At 48.6% G+C, this 22,922-nt stretch overlaps 1 protein-coding gene across 11 annotated transcripts in view; it reads left to right on the forward strand.

The window, feature by feature from the left end:
• The window catches only part of mcf2l2 (MCF.2 cell line derived transforming sequence-like 2), a 465,252-nt gene that overhangs the window by 350,203 nt on the left and 92,127 nt on the right, over window positions 1-22,922 (forward strand). For all 11 annotated transcript variants that reach the window (XM_038816480.1, XM_038816477.1, XM_038816487.1 and 8 more), the window contains 5 exons: window positions 7,632-7,724; window positions 14,103-14,228; window positions 14,952-15,173; window positions 16,605-16,697; window positions 19,628-19,706. In XM_038816480.1, the coding sequence (XP_038672408.1) occupies window positions 7,632-7,724; window positions 14,103-14,228; window positions 14,952-15,173; window positions 16,605-16,697; window positions 19,628-19,706 (613 nt within the window). The remainder of the gene's footprint in view (window positions 1-7,631; window positions 7,725-14,102; window positions 14,229-14,951; window positions 15,174-16,604; window positions 16,698-19,627; window positions 19,707-22,922) is intronic.

Below are 22,922 nucleotides of genomic sequence, written 5' to 3' on the forward strand. Positions count from 1 at the left end.
CAGGGTGGGGGCTAGCGATTTTTGGGGTTGGGGTGGAGCCAGGAGTACAGGAGGCAAGGGAGGTCGGAATATTGGCCTTTGCGTCCTTGGTAGCTCGGAGAAGGATCTTGATTCAGTGGAGGGACACAAGGCCACCAAGTGTTAACACCTGGTTAAACGACATGGCAAGCTTCATCCAATTGGAAAGAATCAAATTCGCCCTGAGAGGGTCGGTACAGGGGTTCTTCCGGCGGTGGCAGCCCTTCCTTGACTTTCTGGATCAGAGATAGGAACTGGAGGCCGAAACAGCAGCAACCCGGGGAGAAAGGGGGGGGGGGGGGAAGGGAGGGGGGGGGGGATAGCAACGAAGGGAGCACGTCAGCGGGGGGTCGCGGGCAATGACTGCCCGAGGCCATCGGCAGAAAGGGAAAAACGGTTTGGTTGCTAGACTGGTAGCGCGGGGGGGGGGGTGGGGGGGTGCGCGCGGGGGAGGGCGTGGGGAGGATTTTCCAGGGGGGATTTGTTGTGTTATAATTTAAAATGTAGTAGGGGTAAATGTTTGTATCGAAAAATTTCAATAAAAATTATTTAAAAAAACTAAACTATCACTACTACTAAAGCCTACACTTAGCTTCGGGCGCCCACTCAGTCAGAGGAACAATGGCCGTTGTCCGGTTCTGAGGCTGCTCGGGTCGAACTGGTACGGAACAGTAGCTAGGAGCGACTATCTCGTAGCGTGCGTTGACTTTGGACTTACATGTTCTGGTGCAGTTGCTAGGCAGGCCTCTCGTCGCTGAGAGCCAAGGCCAAGAAGAATGATTCTCTCTTGAGGGCTTCTTCTTATATCTAAAGGGGGCTTTGTGCGCTTCTGGGCGGTCCTTGAACTTGGTCCCAATTAATTGGACCATATCCTGATCATTGGTATCGATTTCCCCCAATAAAGGGGTGGCTGCCCTGATTGCTGAGCAGGCCCTAGGTGGCTGTTGGCCTGCTTTGTTTTAGTCTCCTCTGGCGCCGGGGTGTCTGCTTTGGTATCGTTTACCTAAATGTTACTCTTTTGTCTCCGGAGATGGCTCATTAGTATGGTAATGGATTTGCAGTATCGGTTTTGTCTGGGAGCTGCAAACTCCAATCAACAGACAAACCTTGCACCTGCTTGCTTTCTCAGCATTGTCCATTTTTTCCTTCATTCTTTGCAAAGAGTCCATTTTGTAATCGGGACGTGGCCACCCCAGGTGGCTACGGAGAAGATAAAGTATGAATTAAGGGGCTCAGTGGGGGAGTTTGAGAGAAGGTGGGGGATGTTTGTGACCGTGTTTGAGGAGCTGTTCGTCGCAGGGGGGGGGGGGGGGGGGGTGTGGGGGGGGGGGGGGGGGGGGGGGCGTGGTTGGGTGGAAAAGGAGAAAACTCTGTACAAACTGTGTAGTTGATTGTTGGGAAGAATGTTTCCCGGGGTGTTTATTTGCTGTAACCTACTTTGATACCAATTTGAATAAAATGCGTTTAAAAAAAAAGAAAACTGCCCTAAATATCAGAGGACGGTAGCTTGTATTTAGTTGCCTCTTCGGGGTCAGAAATAGGGGTTCTGATCCTGAATGGAAGATTCAGTGATGGATCCGAATATTTCTATCTCCAGATCATTGGAGATGTGACTTGCGTCGGAAGATGTATATCAGGGTCCTGTAGTAGGCCGGACGCATGGACAGACATAGGAATTGCACTGCAATTAAACTTTTGATGGGCTGATTCCCTGTTGCCCAGGACCCTCTTTAGATGTCTCTAGCACTGAGTCTAGAGCAGAGACTTGGCCAGACAGGCAGGAATCACTGTGTACTTAGCCTGGGAATGTTTTACAGTTTAAAACCTGGTCCAACAGCTTGTAAATCTGCAATCAACATCCCCTCCCAACTCCATTGACTACCCGACGCCATAATTACTCACCCAACCATTACCCGAACATCCAACGCCCATTGGCCCAGACTGAGTATCCACCCAACCACCTGGCTACCCACCCGACCCAACCTGACCACCCCCGCTTGATTACCCACTCACCCATCTCCCTATCTCATTCACCGACACATCTCACCCACCCACCTACCTTACCCACTGACTAACCTACTTATCAACCCCTCACCTATCTCACCACATATCCCCCCTACCAACCCCACCCACCTACCTAACCATTCATTCATTCATCCATTCACGAAGCCACACAATGAGAAGATTTGGACCTCCAAAAACTTACCTGAATATGGCAGCAGGTGCTGTAAAAAGGTGGGTGGGGATGTCCTCCCCTTCCCCTGATACCACTCTCTGGACTTAGGCAGGAGATGCTTCACTGCCCAGTTCTGTATCCACTGGGATCAGAGGATCCTGGAAGAAATGGGTGAGTCAAATCTGTTAAATCAGATCACAGGGGTAAATTTTCCTGTCTCGCCTGCCACGGGAATTGTTGCGGATAGGACAGAATGTTTGACGGATCATTGAAAGATCCATTGGCCTCAGGTGTGAATTTCCCATCTCGGGGGAGCGGGACTGGAAATTCCGACCCATAGTGGTTCCAATAGTTTCAAAAATGAAATGTTAAGATGATTATATACTGACCATAGCTTAATCGAATTCCTTTTAGATTCTGAAACAAATAAAATAATTAGTTATTGAATATAGGGCAGCAGGGCTGCCTGGCCTGCTCCCGCTCCCAAGTTCCTTTAATTTCCTTATGTGGCCGGAATTTTGATCCCACATTAGCTGTCAGCATAAATGGCAACGCGGGCACAAAATTTCACAAGAGTCGGGAAACGAGATTCTCGTCGGCGCGATCCCATTTACTGATTTTCCACGCCCCTTTTCCACGACATAATGAGGTTCCTGCCCAGGAAGGGGGAGGATGGGGTACTGGTGGGGACATGAGGAAACCAGCTAAATCATTCTCGTAGTCATGGCTATTTGGGAGGGGTTTGGGGTCTGGGGAGGGATTGCCGCTTGTAGGCCTTTGCAGCCCTCCATTATTGTGGTGCTCTTGGTCTCCAATGGGTCTATGCTTGGTGGGGGCCTTAGGTGTGGATTTTTCACATCTCAGGTCACCTTGCTGCGATTTAAGTGATGGTTTCCAGGAGGGATTGCCTTTCTGGGGTGACAGCTGGAAGTGAGTGGAAGCAGAAATATCCACCGTGTCACAGAGTGTGGTTCGGTGACACTTCAGATCGGATGGGCAATGTGGAGGACAATGACGTGGGGTGCTGATTAGCTCCATGAGGGCAATAGGACCCTGACAGAAGAGGACGACAAGGCTAGTCACATTTATCCCCCACCCTCAGGCTGCAAAGGGCAACAGCAGGCCCTCAGCAGTGTGGATGGGCAATGGGTGTGGTCACAAAGGTCAGACCATCAGGGATGTTATCATGTGTGGCTGGGTGTACAAGATGGAGGCTCATATTATTCGCTACCCATGAGAGCTGGGGGATTGCAGGCTAAAGTTAATGATCAAGTTGGGTGTAATGTTGAGGCTTGAAATAAATCCATTGAACCTCATCTGCCACAGGAGGAAGCCACTTCTTGAATAACATCCCTGATCTTTCCTTTACTAACCAATTATGCCCATTAAGTTAGTATTGTAAGGCATGATTTCGCCACTGATTGGCGCGTACTCTATGGCTTGCACACACCTCTCAATTAAAGAGAGTCAAAGGTTTAGCCCTCAATACAAGGGGCAAAGTTAACAGAGCTCAACAGGCAGCCCTGAACCAAGAGGTGTTGTGGCAGAATTTCACCGTCAGCAACACCCCCCCCCCCCCCCCCCCCCCCCGCACCCCGCACCCCGCACCCCGCATGCCAAGTCAATGTACACAAGTGCCCTCAGTCCTAAGCCCAATGGGGGTTTGTGGGTCACTAAGACTATCCACCATAGATGCCTATCTGTCACACAGAGATGGGAGAGGCTAATGTAGGGACATGGCCATTGTGAGAATAAGGGAGTGAAGCTCATTGGAAAGGTGCTCACAGAGCCATGGTGGATGGCCCATGTCTTGAAAGGGCAATGGGTCAGGGCATTGACAGGATTTGTCATTGCTCACATATCTGTTTCCTCCCATTCAGTTCTTGGAGCCAGTGGACCTGTCTGTTCTTCTGACTGCAGCAGAACAGGAGAGAGGACATCAACCAAGAGTGGCTCAGTAGCACCTCTACTGACCGAGCTGGCCAAGTCCTAAAAGACATAGCTGCTGGACTGGGTTTGTGACAGGTGGCGAAGGAACCAACAAGAGGGAAAAACATACCAGACTTCATTCTCACCAACCTACCTGCCACAGATGCATCTGTCCATGACTGTAGCAGTAGAATTGTTGTTGGAAGTCGGTCATCTCAGTCACGGGACAACACTAAAAGAGTTCCTCAGGGTTGTGTCCTAGACACAACCATTTCAGCTGCATCATCAATGACCTTCATTCCAAGGTCCAATGTGGGGATGTTCGCTGATGATTGCACAATGTTGAGCACCATTCGCGACACAGATACTGCAGCGGTCCATGTGCAAAAGCAAGAAGACCTGGACAATATTGAGGCTTACGCTGACAAATGACACGCAACATTCACCCACAAAAATGCCAGGCTATGACCATCCCCAATAACAGAGAATTAATCCATCGCCCCTTCACATTCAATAGTACTACCATCATTGAATCCCCGACTATCCACATCCTGGGGGTAACCATTGACCAGAAACTGAACTGGACTAGCTTTATAAATACTGGGCTCGATTCAACTAATGAGAACAAAGTCCCAAAGCGAGCACGTTTAGCCGCGTGTTTCCCGGTGCTCGCAGTGCCGAGAAACACACAGCTAAATATTGCGACTCGGGTAGTATAGGGGCCTCAGCAGGGAATGCGTGGTCGAGGTCGCACATATCCCCGTTTTGTACACTGAGGAGCTCTCATACTGGAACTCCCCAGTGTAGTGAGAGATAGAGACGCCATTTGAAAATGGCCCCCGAAGCGACCTCCAACCCCCTCAGCCCGAATGCACTATGGGAGAGTTCCCCTCCCACCAGCAACAGCCTTGCAGGGCACTCCGGCCCGATTTTGTGCAAAGAATGCCAGCTTGGCACGTTGGCAGTGCCAACATGGCACCCTGACAGTACCCCATCCCAGCTGGCATGGGGAAGAAGGGCAGGAAAGAGAGGCGGCAGGGTAAGTGTTGGGGATGCATGAGGTAATTGTGAGTGAGATCACCATGCATGTGTGATGGGCGTATTAATGGCTGTGGGTGGGCTCATGAATAGAGTGACTTATCCTGGCTGCACGAAGAAGGTCATAACCTTCTTCCTGCTCTGTAATCCCGTCAATTTATGTAGCGAGCTGGCACTCACAGTCGCTGCCAACACCTCCCAGGTGAGGTTGGTGACCTTGGTGGCAGGCCATCTGCACATGCGAGGGTAGAGGATGTCAAGCCTCTGCCCCACCCCATCCAACATCTTCGCTCTGGGAATTGTGGGGATATCTTCCAGGCTGCAATCACCCCAATTGGAGTGGAGCAAGTGCTGAGGAGGTTTTTAAAAGGTGCGTTTCCCCCACCCCAATTGCTGAGATCAAGTGATGTGGATCGGAGGCCGGCCACCACGAGTGTGGTGTGAAACTCTCAAAAAAAACTTCTGAGAGTGCCTGAAGATATGCCGATTTTTCTCACCAGCGGGATTCTTTCCCGTTTTCTCGTTGAAATCGACTGTTTGAAAAATATCGAAGATTTCATCATCTATTTCCTGATGAACTCAATAGCTTGCATTCCACTCTCTGCTGGATAATTCATATGTTTCTCCCCCCACAGCCCCCATTTTCTTTACCAATAACAACACCCCATTCTTCTGAAATTCTACTTATTTTACGTGGCAACACCCACACTTCTCTTCCAGGATCCTTGCAACCTGACTGTTAAATCCACCACTTCTTCCTCTCAATTCATCACATCCAGGTAAGGATGACAGGTTTTTAGGGCAATCTCGTGGTTACACAGCCACCATTACTGATAATTGTTTTTTATTCAATATTTGGCAGCATGGCAGCATGGTAGTTAGCATAAATGCTTCACAGCTCCAGGGTCCCAGGTGTGAATCCCGGCTGGGTCACTGTCTGTGCGGAGTCTGCATGTCCTCCCCGTGTGTGCGTGGGTTTCCTCCGGGTGCTCCGGTTTCCTCCCACAGTCCAAAGATGTGCGGGTTAGGTGGATTGGCCATGCTAAATTGCCCGTAGTGTCCTAAAAAGTAAGGTTGGGGGGGGGGGGGGTTGTTGGGTTACGGGTATAGGGTGGATACGTGGGTTTGAGTAGGGTGATCATTGCTCGGCACAACATCGAGGGCCAAAGGGCCTGTTCTGTGCTGTACTGTTCTATGTTAACTAACTACATTTAAATCCTGCAGCTGCCATAGTGGGATTTGAACTCATGCCTCAGGATTATTAGTCCGGACCTTTGGATTACCAGCCCAGTAACAATATACCATTCCTTTCTCACAAGACAAGGATAATTCCAGAGTCCCTTCTTCCACCAGCAACTGTCTATTATACATAACCTCCCCATACGTTTCACCATCATCTCAAGTACTATGCGCACGATCTACCAGCCACATCCTGCCCGAACCGGGGCACGATGTGGCTGGTAGATGCCGGGAGAAGCCTCTTCCGGGATTTACACGGCTTGCCATGCCTCATGAAACCTAACAGGATCTCGCGAGATGTAGCAAGTGGGATAAGTATTTGGCAAATCTGCATATTAGTGAACAGCTCATCTCACCCTTGGGATCTAACCGCTTTGTCTCGCTTAGGTGAGCCCCATTCAGTACTGGTCCCCACAAACAGGGACCAGTCCCCACCTGCACTGAAGCGTTTAGGTGAGTGGAGGTCCTCAGTACAGGGGTCTCCCTTGGGATCGGAGACCCTCCGGTTGTTGGCCTCTGGGCAGGGTGGCACCCTGGCACTGCCATGTGAGCACTTGGCACTACCAGCCTAGCACCTTGGCAGTGCCATGTGGTTGCCAACCTGACTGCCAGGGTGCCCAGGTGACACTGCCAGGCTGGCATTTTGCCCATTCCAGGGATCAGGTCTGGGGATGACGTGCCTGTGTGAAGTGGGGTGCGGGGTGGTCCGAGCTCCCCGTTACAGGTGAGTTGGGGTAGTCCGGGGGTCACATCAGGTATTCGAGAGATCAGGGCGCCATTTCAAAATGATGTCCCGATCTCCTCCTGCACTGAGGCATTTAGGCGAGTGGAGTTCCTCAGTGCAGGAAATGCGACTGAGTGGGGACTTGGCGAGGACAGAAAGAAAAACAGAGTGCCAATAGATAGCGGGGTCGTTCTCGGTGCTACGGGCGGTGGCAATGTCCCCTCGAGTCGTGCCAGAACAGACTCTGTTTTTTTGGTTAGATCGTGTCCTAAGTCTCACACCAACATCTGATTATTGCTGATCCCTCGGTAACTTGCTTTTATACCCCTTTCCATTCCTTCTGTTCTTTAAATGATGTTAATATTGTCATCTGGCTCTCACTCCATATCATTTGTTACTTGCCACCTCTGTGCATGTGAAAGAATTGGAACAGTACTTAATACAACAGGACATCCTTAATGGTTGCTAAGTTCCAAACATTTATTTATTTTGTGTTTGATTTTTCAGGAGTGCCAACGAAAACTGGATCATAAGCTTTCATTGGATGCCTACCTGTTGAAACCTGTCCAAAGGATTACAAAGTATCAACTCCTCCTAAAGGTAATAAAGACTCTTGACAAAGGTCTGTCATTCGAAGATTAACAGCGACAAAGACGTTGCTCTACGTTTTAGGAGTGTTTAATATTACAAGCCTATAATTTTGATAGAAATGTGATAACAATGGTATTTCACCTGATTCATTCCTGGGATGATGGGTTTAATTTATGACAAAACCTCAAACAGGTTGGGCCTATATCCACAGGATTTTAGAAGAATAAATATGAATTGATCTTATATATTATCGTGAAGGGACTTCACAGAGGATTACTACCAGAGAGAATGTTTCCTCTTGTTAGGGAGGCTAGAATATTGGACACAGTTTAAAATAGGGACGGGGTTCTCCCTTGGCTGACACCAGCTTTGGGAAACGTGATTGGGCGGATAATCGGTTCTGACTTTGCGACTATGGTGGGTGCCGGGTTCTCGCCAAACCGTGGCGTCAATGCGTTCCACTCCGCACGTACAGTAAACGCCATTTGCATATCATTAACAGGCCTGACCCAGTATTCTCCGGGGCCTCCGCGATTCTCTGGCCCCAATTGAGGGAATTCCCGACTGCGAGGTTCACTTATGCTTTTAAAAATTGAGAAAAAGGCGTTGTGGCTGATGAGAGACAGAGAGGAGGTAGGATAGGGAGATGCGGTGTCCAGGCTCAGACCGCCATTGCCGTGGTTTCCAAGGCATCCATTTTGCTGCGCACCCCACTAATCAACCACCTTGGTCTTGGTTCTGCAGAGTGACACATGCTGCATGGGTGCTCCCACACCCACACCCCAGCCCACACCCTACAACCCCTGTACCCCACCCTCCGCCATACCACCCCCCCCCCCCAAACCGGCCGCCACCTGCCGGCAGGGCATCACAGGGTGCACCCAAGGTCAGTGCCACAATAGTTCCCGCAGGGGGTGCCGGACAGGGGCTGTAGAGTGTACTGCTGGCATGGGCAGTGCCAATCAACGGTACCCCTGGCAGCAGGGAACAGCGCCAAGGCTAGAGGCTCCCATGGTGCTTGGCACCGAAGGGGCCAGAAATGCAGGGATGAGAGAGGGAAGACATCTGAGGACAGGGTTCACAGTGCCAACTTTGGCCACCAAGTAGCCCTTTGAACTTTGTTGGGCACGGGGGTATGCACCATATTAACATGACGACCTTTCACCCCCTGCAGACAATGGATATTGGAATTCAGCCAGCAATGGTGGCTTTCCTCCTAGTTGCTGCCGTGGGGCTGCACTGCACTGTAGAAGTTGGAACTGCTCGAGGAAGAGGAAGCTGCAGCAACAGAGCATGCCCCAAAGGAACAGGAGGTAGCTGCTGAGGATGGAGAGCGAGCCGCACAACAGGTCGATGAGGAGGAGGAGGAGGTACAAAGGAGGCTCCGCTGGACCAGGCATGCCATCGAAGACTCCAGCTGAGCAGGGGGAGTGCGACATAGCTGCCAGATCATAGTGCACCTGGCATGGTGGGGGAATGGGGAGGACACCAAGATGATGGTCGCCCTGAATGTTTATGCAGCGGGTGCTTACAGGCACAGGAGTGGGGACTTGTCTGGGATCTCACAGACCTTGGTGCACAGGTGCATCCACATCGTCACGAAGGCCCTATCGCCCAGTTGGCACAATATATTCATCTCAATGTGGACCTAACCCACCAGGATGCCCAGACAGTGGGATTTGCCTCCATTGCCGGGATGCCCCAGGTCTAGGGAGTGACCGATGGGATGCAGGTGACAGGCCGCTCTACACAAACCGAAAGGTGTTCAACTCGATGAATGTGCAGTTGGTATGTAACCATCAGCTGCGCGTCATAGACGTCTATGCCCAACACCCAGGCGGAGTGCACGACACCTTCATCCTGGTACACTCTTCGAATCCTTGCCGCTTCGTGGCGCACCCCCAGGTGAGGGGTTGGCTTTCGGGAGACAGGGGTTATCCACTGCAATTGTGGCTGAAGACATCTATCTGGAGACCACAGACTGACCGGGCGACCAGCTACAATGACCCCTACATAATGACCAGGAGTGTGTTCGAGTGGTGCTTCGGCATCCTGAAGATGCGGTTTCAGGGTCTCCCTCAGCATGGCGGCCTGCTGCATCCTCCGTCGCACAGCAGAGGGGCCATCTCCCAGGGCTGCAACAACTAGGAGGAAGGCTGCCATTGCTGGTTGAATTCCAATATCTATTGTCTCCAGGGAGTGAATGTTAGTATGGTGCATACCCCTGCGGCACTGCGGACTCTGCCCCCTATCCCTGCACCCTGGCCATGTCGGTGCTCGGCACGGTGGCGCCACTGGCCCTGGCGCTCATCCCTGCTGCCACAGATACTGTCAGCTGGTGCTACCCATACCAGCAGTACTCCGCACCCCCCTGTAGGGTCTATTGTGACGTTGCCATTCGGGGTGCTAGAGGAGGAGGATGAACGGCAGGCACTGTCCAACGAGGAGAATATGGGGCAGGGCGAGGATGGACAGGACATGGGGCCCAGGCCAATGTGCATGGGACTCCCGGATCACCCCCAGGTTCACCGACTCGGTGGGGGGGGCACGGACACCGCATCCCACCCCCAGACCCCATCACATGGTGCCATCGAGTCCCTGGGATGGTGGAGGTGGGAACGTTGTGTGGGAGGGTGGTGTACCAGAGCCGTGTGCGCTGGATGAACCACACCCAACGTCCAACTATTAACCCCCCCCCCCTACCCCCATCCCGCCCACTCCAGCGGCCAACCCAGACAGCCCACCCCTCACACCTTTCTGACAGAACACCGAGGCAGATGGTAACATTGCGCACAGGTGTTTAATGTGAACGCATATATACAGCTACGTGCCCTATCTACTATCACTAAACTGTGCCCTGCACCCGTGCCAATTTAATTGATGTCTACTTTTCTGGCCTCATGGGCCCTAATGCTACGACTAGGTGGATCCCCAGACTGTACATCAGGAGTGGAGCTGGCCTGCTGTGATTCCCGCCTTGCGGCCTGGGTCCCCTTTGGCGGGCGTCTTCTGAGGGACCGCACCTGGATGGGCCTGGCTGCCGCTTGGGTACACCAGGTGGCGCGGTTTCATCTGGCTGTGCCCTGCTCGGCACACGACAGGACAGGTAAACCCGACTCATTACGCCTCGTGAGGTCTAATGGGACCTCGCCAGATGTTGCAAACCAGGTCACGCCCACAATGGACAGGACCCAGATTTGCATATTCAAGTGAGTAATTAGCTGCACTTGAATATGTTTACGCCGGATCTACCCCGCGCCCGGGATCGAACCTCCTCACCTCCGAGACACCAGCAGGGTGTCGTTCAGTACTGGTCTCCACAAATGTGGACCAATCAGAATGGCACTTGGGGGGTGGGGTCACCCAGGCTATTTCTCTGGGCAGGGTGGCACCCCGGCACTGCTGATGCCACCCAGGTACCTTGGCACTGCCAGCGTGGAACCCTGACACTGCCACCCAAGTGCCACCCTGGAACTGACAGGGTGGCAGAGTGACAACTCCAGGCTGGTAGGGGCACTGCCAGGGTACCAGGCAGGCAGTGCCAAGGTGCCCTGCTGGCACCTTGCCCATGCTGGGGATTGGGCCCGGGGATGCACTGCCCTTATGAGGGGGGTAAGGTGAGGCTCGAGGACCCCCTAATCGATAAGTTGGGGCGTTTGGTGCCACGATCCGTTCTGCACTGATGAGCGGAGCTCCTCTGGTACAATAATTACATAATAAACAGCTCAAGGTATTTCATAGGGAATTTATAAAACTAAATATTACACCAGGCCACATAAGGAAATACCAGGCCAGGTGACCAAAAACTTGGTCAAAAAGGTAGGTTTAATGGGCTTATAAAGGAAGAAAGCGAATTAGAATGGCAGAGAAGTTTGGGGTGGAAATTCCAGAATTTAGGTCTTAGATGGTGCAATTATAATTGGAATGATTAACAGGCCAGAATTAGAGGAGCAGATATAATTCAAACGATTGTGAGGTTGGAGGACATCGCATAGATAGAGAGGGGCAAGGCCAATCAGAAATTTGAAAATAAAATTGAGGTGTTACCGAATCAGGCACCAAAGTGGACCAGCAAGCACAGAGGTGAAGAAAGATCAGGATTTGTTGCAAGTAGGTACACAGGCAGCAGAGTTTTGGATCATATGAAGTTTATAGAGAGTAAAACATGGGAGGCTAACCAGGAATTCTGTTCGAACAATCACATCAGATGTTTGTTATTTTAACCATGAAATGAGCTTCTGACCACAAATATTTCCAATGCTAAAGTTGCCTATTTCTACCTCTGTCACATCATACTGTTCAATTCTTGCCTTGGATCATTTGCTCCTGAAAACCTCATCTGATGTGAGATTATCATAGAATTTACAGGGCAGAAGGAGGCCATTCGGCCCATCGAGTCTGCACCGGCTCTTGGAAAGAGCACCCTACCCAAGGTCAACACCTCCACCCTATCCCCATAACCCAGTAACCGCACCCAACACTAAGGGAAATTTTGGACACTAAGGGCAATTTATCATGGCCAATCCACCTAACCTGCACATCTTTGGACTGTGGGAGGAAACCGGAGCACCCGGAGGAAACCCACGCACACACGGGGAGGATGTGCAGACTCCGCACAGACAGTGACCCAAGCCGGAATCGAACCTGGGACCCTGGAGCTGTGAAGCAATTATGTTATCCACAATGCTACCGTGCTGCCGTGAGGGTGGAGGAGGGCATCGCATAGATAGAGAGGGGCAAGGCACAGGAGGAATTTGAAAACCAGAATGAAAATTGTCAGGCAATAGGATAGGGTCAGTGGTTGGAGAACTCTGCAGATCTCTGCAGTACCCCACAAGTCACTTCCTGCCATTTAGAAAAAGACCCGTTTATTCCTTTATTCTTTGTTTCCTGTCTGCCAATCAGTTTTCTATCCATCTCAATAAACTACCCTCAATCCCATGAACTTTAAATTTACACGACAAACTCTTTTGTGGGACTTGATCAAAATCCTTTGGGGAAGTTAAAAAAAAATACATCAACTGGTTCCCCCTCATCAACTTCACTAATTACCTCCTCGAAGAATTCCAGTAGATTTGTCGAGCTTGATTTCGTTTTCGTAAATCTGTGCTGACTCTGTCCGATTCTGCCACTGATTTCCAAGTGTTATTAAACCTTTTATAATGGACTCCAATGACAGGCTGACATCTCACTAGGGTGGACAGTAGAGAACAAAGGTATTAAATGAGAGGTAGGAGGGTGGAATGAGGTGAGATGTCTAAAGTAGGAGAAAATACCAGAGCACTAAGGAGACAGACAAAGGTGTGATCTGGTTATAAGAGTCACACCACCACTGTGACTGTTTGGTGAAGACAAATGATGACAGATATAGCTAAGCAGGAAGGGTTCCGTTAGAAGGGAAGATATCAACATCCCTCAGCCAGGTTTCCTTCAAGCCCACAATGTTGCTGCAATCATTCACCCACCCAAGCAGCAGCAACTGTCTGTTTTACGTAACGCTGTTTCAAACCTATTATGTTATTTGATCCCCTGGACAAAAGTTAATGCTGGTGATTGGAAGAGTGGGTAAGAGATTACTTTCTGAATGGATTGAATTATAGGTGAACACATGAGAGAGAAAAAATCACTGAACAAATTCATTTGAAAAGGCACAATGGAATTCTTTTATCACTCTCCAACCCTGTTAGGTGGTAGTTCAATGAAAATGGAACAGCCGTAGAGCTTTGAGATTTCATACAGCAGTAGTGTTGCTATCAAAGAAAGGTGTGAGTGTCATTCATCTGTGCAAATAAGGATCAAGGCACTTTGTATTTCTGATGTCATATTCATCTCTGCCTACTGTTAGTTCCTGAACCATTCCACCAACCATGGCTAGTGCAAGTTGGGAAGCGGTTATTTGCACCGATAACTAAACTAATCCTCAGCTATTGTCAGGTAAAACAAGAAAGAAATTTTGAAGCCGTTTTTCCGTCAGTTGCTTGTGGGTTTTTAACTTTAACACATGAACACTTATCGTTTCTGCTGTAGATTCTGCATTCACATTCCATGTGGTTCTGTGGTTTTACTTCCTTCTGTTGCAACAAAACATGCACAAGCATTGAAATTGGCAAGTCTTTGACCAATGGCCAAAACACCCGATTTTCCACCGTTGCTTTGACAAGTTCTATATTCAGAATGTATTTTGTGTTGGCACCTCACCAACTGCATAATGATCTGGATTACGCATGAAATGTTTAAGGTTGCTACCACACACATCCTGCTCACTGCTCATCCACTTATCGCATGAAAACGGAAATTGTGCCCATAAAATATTAATAAAGCAAATTAATTTTTACGTAAACCATATGTTATGACTGCCCATTGACATTAAATAATTATTTCTACTAGGAGATGCTAAAATGCAGTAAAAACTCAGAAGGCACTGCAGAGCTGGAGGAAGCACTGGAGACAATGATTAGTATAATTAAATCAGTGAACGACTCCATGCATCAAATTGCCATCACTGGGTTTGAGGTAAGAGCACAATGTGATCCGTAGAATCCCCATAGTGCAGAAGGAGGCCATTCAGCCCATCGAGTCTGCACTGGCCCTCCGAAAGAGCACTCTAGCTATGCCCTCTCCCCTGTACTATCCCCGTAAGTCCTCGCATTGATCATAGCCAGTCCACCTAACTTGCATACCTGTGGACTGTGGAGGAAACCGGAGGACCCGGTAGAAACCCACGCAGACACGGGGAAAACATGCAATCTTCACACAATTAATCAAGCAAGGAATTAAACTCGGGTCCCTGATGCTGCAAGGCAGCAGTGTCAATCACTATGCCGTGATGTATAACCTACTCTGTTTCTGCGGCTAGTGATGACTTATTGCACTACAGTAGTTATATTGTTTCGGTTCATATGAAGCTGAGAAGTTAACATTGTACAGCTTGATTGGTAAATGACCAAACCACTACAGATGCTGAGAATATGAAAAAGAAACTGATTATACTGGAAATATTCAGCAGGTCTACAGATGTGGTCAGGCACCCTAAGTATTTCCAGCATTTTCTGTTTTTAAATTCATTAGTAAAGGTCCTATCTGTTTGTGCTACCAATCAGACAAGGAGCCAGATCAGCAGCCTTACCAGAAACTGTTACAATTCTGATTTTACCTTGACCCTAATAAAAGAGGATATGTAGGATTATTTTGCAAAATTAATTTTGCTTCAAGTTTGGAAATGTATTGCTTTTACAGGGAAACCTAAATGACCTTGGGAAGCTCTTGATGCAAGGATCATTCAATGTGTGGACAGACCACAAGAAGGTTCACAGCAAGGTGAAAGACTTGGCACGATTCAAGCCAATGCAAAGGCACCTTTTCCTTTACACAAAATTGCTGCTATTCTGTAAGAAACGAGAGGAAAACGCAGATGGACATGAGAAATCTCCCTCGTACAGCTTTAAACATTCATTGAAGGTACTGAACACCATCAGCAAAATGGAAGTCTTGCATGTTCAGCTGCTTTCAAAACAGCAGCTCATCTCAAAGTGTGTCACAACCAGTAAAGTACTTTTTGAGGAGAAGCTGCTGTTGTAATGAAGGAAATGCAGCAATCAATTTGTGTACGGCAAGATCCCACCAATGAGATAATGCTTAGATAATCTGTTTAACGATGAAGCAGTCAGTGTCCACATGCAGCAAGACCTGGACAATATTCAGGCTTGTGCTGATCAGTGGTAACGTCCGCAATAAGCGGCAGGCAATGACCATCTCCAACAAGAGAGAATCCAACTATCTCCCCTTGACATTCAATTACATTACCAAGGCTAAAACCCCCAACATCAACATCTTGGGGATTACCATTGACAAGAAACTGAACTGGACCAGCCATAGAAATACTGTGGCTACAAGGGTAGGTCAGCAGGTCTGGGAATTCACCTTTTGACTCCCACAAGCCGGTCCACCATCTACAAGGAGTGTGATGGAATATCCTCCACTTACCTGGATGAGTGCAGCTCCAACAACACTGAAGAAGCTCAACGCTATCCAGGACACAACAGCTGCTTGATTGGCACCCCATCCACGACCTTAAACATTGACTCCTTCCACCACCAACAAACAGCAGCAGCAGTGTACACCATTTCCAAAATGCACTGCAGCAACTCAATAAGTCTCCTTCGACAGCAGCTCCAAACCCACGATCTCTACCAACCAGAAGGAAAAGGGCAACAGATGCATAGGAGCGCCACCACATGCCATTTCCCCTCCACACATCATCCTGACTTGGAACTATCTCATTGTTCCTTCACTGCCGTTGGGTCAAAATCTGAAATACCTTCCCGAACAGCACTGTAGGTTACCTAGCACATGGACTGCAGCGGTTCAAGACGGTGGCTCCCGCCACCTCTCAAAAGCAATTAGGAAAGGGTAATGAATGTTCATTTGGCCAGCAACAAATCCCATGAACAAATATATTTGTAAAAAGAGTTGAATCAGGAGTAAATATTGTACAGGATAAATCCCCTGCTCTTCATTGAAATACCATTACCCCGATTTTTTTCTCTCTATGTGAAAGAGCAGATGGAACCTCAGTTCAACATCTTGTCCATTACTAAAAGTTTTATGTGCAAGTTATTACAAAAAAAACAAGGGTGGGATTCTCCGGTCTACCAGCCGCGTGTTCCTGCGCGGGTGCACCCTCGCCAGCATCCTCCATTCCAGCAGCCAATGGGATTTCCCATTATGGCCACCCCACACCACCGGGAAACCCGCGGGTGTGGGTGCGCTGCTGGTGGAACGGAGGATCCCTCCGATGGAGAATTCCACAGCAGATTTCTTGTACCACAAGCATGGACTTGGCTGCATTGACCAGCTCTGTAACTAACAATGTACATGTTGTGCTTTCAGATGAGTGCTGTTGGTATCACAGAAAATGTAAAGGGAGACATTAAGAAGTTTGAAATCTGGTACAATGGCAGAGAGGAAGTGTACATTATTCAGGTAAATGATCCTGAAAACTGCTCATAGTTTTATTACTGAAAGTCTAAACTTTACAGCTGATTTTAACTCCCGGTGAGAGTTGTATAGGTGGGACTGGGGGCCTCCACAACTGAAGTCCAACATATGATCCAAGGCATTTTTTTGAATGTACTTATTGGTCTGCTTACCAAATCTGGTGGGAAGTGTTAGCTGACAGACAGGCGACAGCGGGATCTCAGGTGTCAAGAGAGCACTGTTAGGGACCGGGTGGAATGGACTCTAACTCTAATGGCTGGCGACGTGGAAGTGGTGGATGAGGGCATTGGGGCTAAGGGTGAGGGAGGGTCCAAGATATAATTATAGGTTCAGAGAAGCATTCATACTCTACCTGAGCCCCAGATAAAATTGTGGGTTCAGAGAAGCACTCATATTCTACCTGCAGCAGGAATTGTTTAAAGACTGGTCACTTTTCAGACTCCGGTTCCTCTTGCTAGAGTTTAACATGGTGTTGAAGGCATGATTGCTTCCCTGTGCAGATTAAAATTGCAGTCAACCCTCAATTATATCATCAAATGCTGATCTGCATATTTAAGGGACCATACTGCCTTCCAGTGGGTGTCCCTCTCGCATGAAGATTAACATTGCAATCAATGGGAGCACAATTAGTGGGGGTAAATTACGGCAAGCATTTCAACTACTCCGCCTAGTGCTGGATAGGTAGGGCTATAATGGGTCCTCCTGTTTCTGGTTGGAGATTAGAGCTATTAGCCAGGCAATTAGCGTGGGAGAATGCAGTGTTGCAAGCGAGAAGCAAGTTTTAGATCTTAGACATATGTACCATATACTCAGAGGCAATGAGAGAGACAGTGAGTGAGGACTAGATAGCTTGCCTGCCCTCTGAACATGAGCTAAAGACCTTTTAGTTCACTACTTGGGGCATATCTATCTGCCTCTCTGTTTTTAAAATAGCAATTGCCATGACCCTCAGCTCATTTCCCACCTACCCATTGTCTATGTAACATATCAACAACAAACCAGTTGGACTTTAAACTGGTGTTATAAGACTTCTTACTGTAACATATCAGAGGCAGCATGGTAACACAGCAGGGCAGCACGGTAGCACAGTGGGTAGCACTGTTGCTTCACAGCTCCAGGGTCCCAGGTTCGATTCCCGGCTTGGGTCACTGTCTGTGTGGAGTCTGCACGGTCTCCCTGTGTCTGCGTGGGTTTCCTCCGGGTGCTCCGGTTTCCTCCCACAAGTCCCAAAAGACGTGCTGTTAGGTGAATTGGACATTCTGAATTCTCCCTCTGCGTACCCGAACAGACACCGGAATGTGGCGACTCGGGGCTTTTCACAGTAACTTCATTGCAGTGTTAATGTAAGCCTACTTGTGACAATAAAGATTATTGAAGATATCCACTTTGTTTCTGACCTTTGCAATTCAGCATCACTGCTGTCTCTTACTCTTGATGCAACTGTTTGGAAACATCACAAGGGTAGGGATAACTGCCTAATAGTGAATGAAAATGCATTGGGTACACCATGGTAACCGCACATGATCTGTTAATGAATCAGTTTCATTTCATTTTGCTGGTAGTCAGTTGAGTTTTTAGTGCCATAAAAGTTTGAACAAGTATCCTAATCAGGGCGAAAGTCAAAATACTCATAGGTCTCAAATGTTGGGGAGAATTTTGCAGGCACACACAAGACAGAACCATGGCAGGGGACTTGGGGAGACGGCCGGTAAAATTAAGCTTACCAGATCGGCTGCTCAGCCATGTCCCACCATGTTTCCTGAAGTTGAATCCTGCCATAAGGGGGTAGGATTCAACTTCAAATATCTAAATGCCTTATTAAGGGCCATTTTACCAGCATTTTGTCATCGGTGGATTGAGCCCCAATCAGGTGGGGAGGCCATAGGTATACTCCCAGAAGCAGACGACGGGTTGCTGGGGAGGGAAAGTAATTTTCATTCAAAGAGAAGGCAAGAAAAACAGCCTCATGTGCAGCCTAAGTAATTATTTCAGGGGAATTTCCCCCTCAACAATACCATTTTTATATATGTTTTTATCAAGGGCGGGTAGGCTTGCCAACCCTCCAGAATTGGTCTGGAGTCTCCAGGAATTGAAGACCAATCTCCAGGATGCTGATGCAATGTACGATCCTGGAGAAATATCATTGGGACATTAAAAAAGACTATTTTCTTTCTAATTTTCTTTGAACATTTCTCAGGTATAAAACTGTTTTAAAAAAATTTAAAGCAGGCTATTTAATTGACAGTCAAGCGTCGTCAAATTGGGCAATGAGCCTTTTTGCTTTCCAGTTGGCGTAGAAAGGCAACGGATTACATGCATGGATGTGTTGACTGGAATGTAGGTGCAAGGCATGCGGTGAAAACTCCAGGAATGCATTTAATCACATTTGGAAATACTAGTGGTGAGGATGGGGAAACACTGCCATCTGAAAAATCCTGCCTGAGAAGTTTGTTTCTCTCACAGCAGATGCTTCCTGATCTCTTCAATATTTCCTGAATTTTCCATTTATTGTCCTAATCACAGAGGGGCTCCAGTGCACTTCCATGCTAGACGTTCATAAATAACATACAGAAGTGGCATTGTTAGTTATTACCACCCTATCTGGATGTTAGGAACACACTGGAGTCTAATAATACTCAATATTGCTCGGATCCAAAAGCTGGGAAATGTATTATCTAATGTGAAAATGTCTGCCTATATTAGGCAGCATGTCCTCATTACCTTTGATGGAAGTGGCTGGGGGAGGGTGCAAGCAATAGGCAGGAGAGTGGCTCCCTATCTGCCCTGTCTACTGGAGTTCCGACCCAAAACTGGCTGAACACAGGTGGAAAGCCTTGCCTACCATTTTTAAATCATTTGTTCTCCGGCAACGTTGTCCCTTTTAATTTAATTTGAAAATGAACACCTAATTACAGGCATCATCAGTAGAACTGAAGAACCTTTGGGTGTCTGAAATCCGGAAAGTTCTGACAGGACAGCTGCAAGCTTACCGAGGTAAATAAAAGTGCAAATTCAGGTTTGAATGTATAACTATTCGATACTTTTCCATCTGTACTTTTCTTTACAACACCAAACTCCAATTCTTTTTTCTTTAGAAATGTTTTAATTACATTTTTAACACTTTATACAAAATTACAAAACATACAAACCAAATACCTTTCACAAAACACCAACCCCATATAAATCCCCCCCCCCCCGCCACAACCTTGTAAAGCAACGAAAACTGAAAAGAAAAGAAAATAACCCCTCCCCCACTTTAACCGCTAACAGTTAGCAATTTTCTGAAATACAATATACACGGCCGCCATCTCTGATAGAACCCTTCAATTGACCCCCGCAAGGTGTATTTGACCTTCTTGAGGTGCATAAACTCCATCAAATCCCTTAGTCACACTGAGATACTCAGCAGTATCGCCAATCTCCAACCCAGCACGATGCGCTTCTGCGCCACCAATGAGGTGAATGCAAGGACATCCGCCCCCCGCGCCCGTCCAGAGTGCAAGCACGTCCAAACACCCAAAACTAGCCACCAGGGAGCAGAGCTCTAACTCAATATTTAGGATCACCATGTTGAAAAAAGGACCTCCTGAAACCCACCAGCTTAGAACAGGACCAAAACATGTGTGTGTGTGTGTGGTGTGCGGGCCCCTCCAGCAGTGCTCCACCACGCAAAAAAACGACTCATCCTCACCTTAGTGAGGTGCGCTTGAAACATTACCTTCAGCTGGATAACGCATGGTCACACACACGACAGCGTGGCCTTCACCCTCCGCAGAGCCTCACTCCACACCCCCTCCTCCAGTATTGGCCCCAACCCTTCCACCCATTTCACTTTCACCCCTTCCACCAAACCCAACTCTTCCTCTGCAATCCGTACATATATGCCGGATGTACTGCCCTCCTCTGACCCCGATCAGGAGAGAATCCGCTCCAATAAGGATGATGGCGGCACCATTGGGAAAGCCGATAAAAACCTCGTAACAAAGCTCGACATCTGGAGGTAACTGAACATGTCCGAGACTGACACCCAAAATTTCTCCTTCGTCTCCTCCAGCTGGCAAACTGCCCCTCCAAAAATGAATCCCCCACTCTCTCCAGCCCTCTCTCCCTGTGCACAAAATCTAGGTTCAAACAGATGGCCAGCACAAATGGGAGGCAGCCTTGAAGCTGCACCCAATTTAAAATGCTGGTGGAGTTGCCTACATATGTTTAGCATGGCCACCACATTGGGTTCATTACTTTGCTGGCACCAAACCTGGCCCCCGACATGACCCCGACTCCATCTGAACCCAGAGAGCCCCCGGGTCCTCGCACCACCCCAATACCTTCTCCACGTATCCACCTAATAATAGTACAGCTATTATTAGCAACGCTAAACTCCCTGCCTGTCTCTCCCTCTGAAGCACCCCTCTCTGAATTCTCGGGGCCTGACCGCCCAAAAAAAAACGGAAATAAGCCGCTTGACCTTTCAGAAAAACAACTTGGGCAGGAACACCGGGAGACACTGTAATACAAATTGAAATCTTGGCAAGATGTTCATCTTAACCGATTGGACTCGGCCCGCCAACAATAACGGGAGACTATCCCACCTTTGCAAGTTCACCTTAACTCTACCCACCAGGCTTGTATAATTCAACCTCTTGCCTCAGTGGAAGGGCATCAAGCGCAAACTAGTCTAAACATGTCCAACAACAATGAACCCAACTGATCCGAAAACTTCTTATAAAATCCCCAAAGAGCCCATCCGGTCCCAATGCTGTCCCTGCCCGCATATGCTTCAACGCTATCTGAATCTCCTCCAGACTCAATAGCACCTCCAACTCCTCCTGCAAATCCTCCCCCACCTTGGGAAACTCCAAACCCCCCAGAAACTCTGCCATCGCTTGTACGTCCTCTGCCTACTATGACCTATACAAACTCTCATAGAAGGCCCTGAACACTCCATTTACCTTCTCCGGGGATGAGACATCCTACTCTCCAAACACCTAACCTGAACAATCTCCCTGGCTGCCTCCTGCCACCTTAATTGGTGAGCCAAGAAACAACTGGCCTTCTCCCATACTCATACACCGCCCCTCTCGCCCCACCCCCTCAATTGCTGCACCGCCCTACCGTGGACAGTAAGTCAAACTGTGTTTGCAGTTTTTTCCTGCATGCCAAAGCTCCGGGGTCAGGTCCCTCGCATATCTACGATCTACCCCTAAAATCTCATCCATCAATTTCTGTTGCTCATCCTTCAGATCCACGTGTACTTTAAATGCTACGATCTCTCCCCTGATTACTACCTTCAATGCCTCCCACAAAATCGAGGGTGAAACGTCCCCATTATCATTATTTCCCGCATACTCCCGTAGGGCCCTGAAACTCCTCACACAAAACGCCAAGTCCAATAGCAGCCCTGCGTCTAACCGCCAGCCCCAACGCCGCTCCCAACTGACCTCCAACACCAAGTACACCCAAACGGGGCATGGTCGGAAATAACCACCGCCGAGTACTCAACCTTCCTCACCCCAGCGAGAAGAGTCCGACTCATCAAAATAATCAATCCTCGAATACACGTTGTGTAATGCAGAAAAGGACGAGAACTTCCCAGCCCCCGGGGTGCACAAACTGCCATGGATCTGCCGCTCCCATCTCCTCCATAAATGCAGACAATACCTTCGCCATCCCAGCTAGGACCAACAATTATGACCTAGAGTGATCCACCTTTGGGTCCAACACACAGTTCATATCACCCCCAAAATCAATTGGTGGGTGTCGAGACCCAGCACCATAGTCAGCAACCATTCCACAAATGATACATCAACCCAAGGCGGGACATACACATTCACTAGAGCTACCTGCGTTCCCTCTAATGTCCCCACTACCATCACATATCATCCACCCTAATCTGCTATAATATTCCCCACCCAGAACTGAACCCTTTTATTAATAAGGATCACCCCCCCCCCCCCCCCCCCCCCCCCCCCCGAGCCCTACTATCAAAGCCCAAGTGAAACACCCAGGCTTTCCAGAGCCTAGTCTGTCCCCTTTCCCGCACGTGAGTTTCTTGTAAAAACACTACATTGGCTCCCAAATCCTATAAGCGAGAAAACACTTTTGCCCTCTTTAGTAGTCTCCCCAGGCCTTGTACGTTCCAGGTGACTGATCTTGTTGGGGGCCTCACCCTTGAGACAGCCATTATCACTGTGAAGCACCATACCTTCACCA

Source organism: Scyliorhinus canicula, chromosome 13 (assembly GCF_902713615.1).
Source record: "Scyliorhinus canicula chromosome 13, sScyCan1.1, whole genome shotgun sequence".
NCBI classification, from domain to species: Eukaryota; Metazoa; Chordata; class Chondrichthyes; order Carcharhiniformes; family Scyliorhinidae; genus Scyliorhinus; species Scyliorhinus canicula.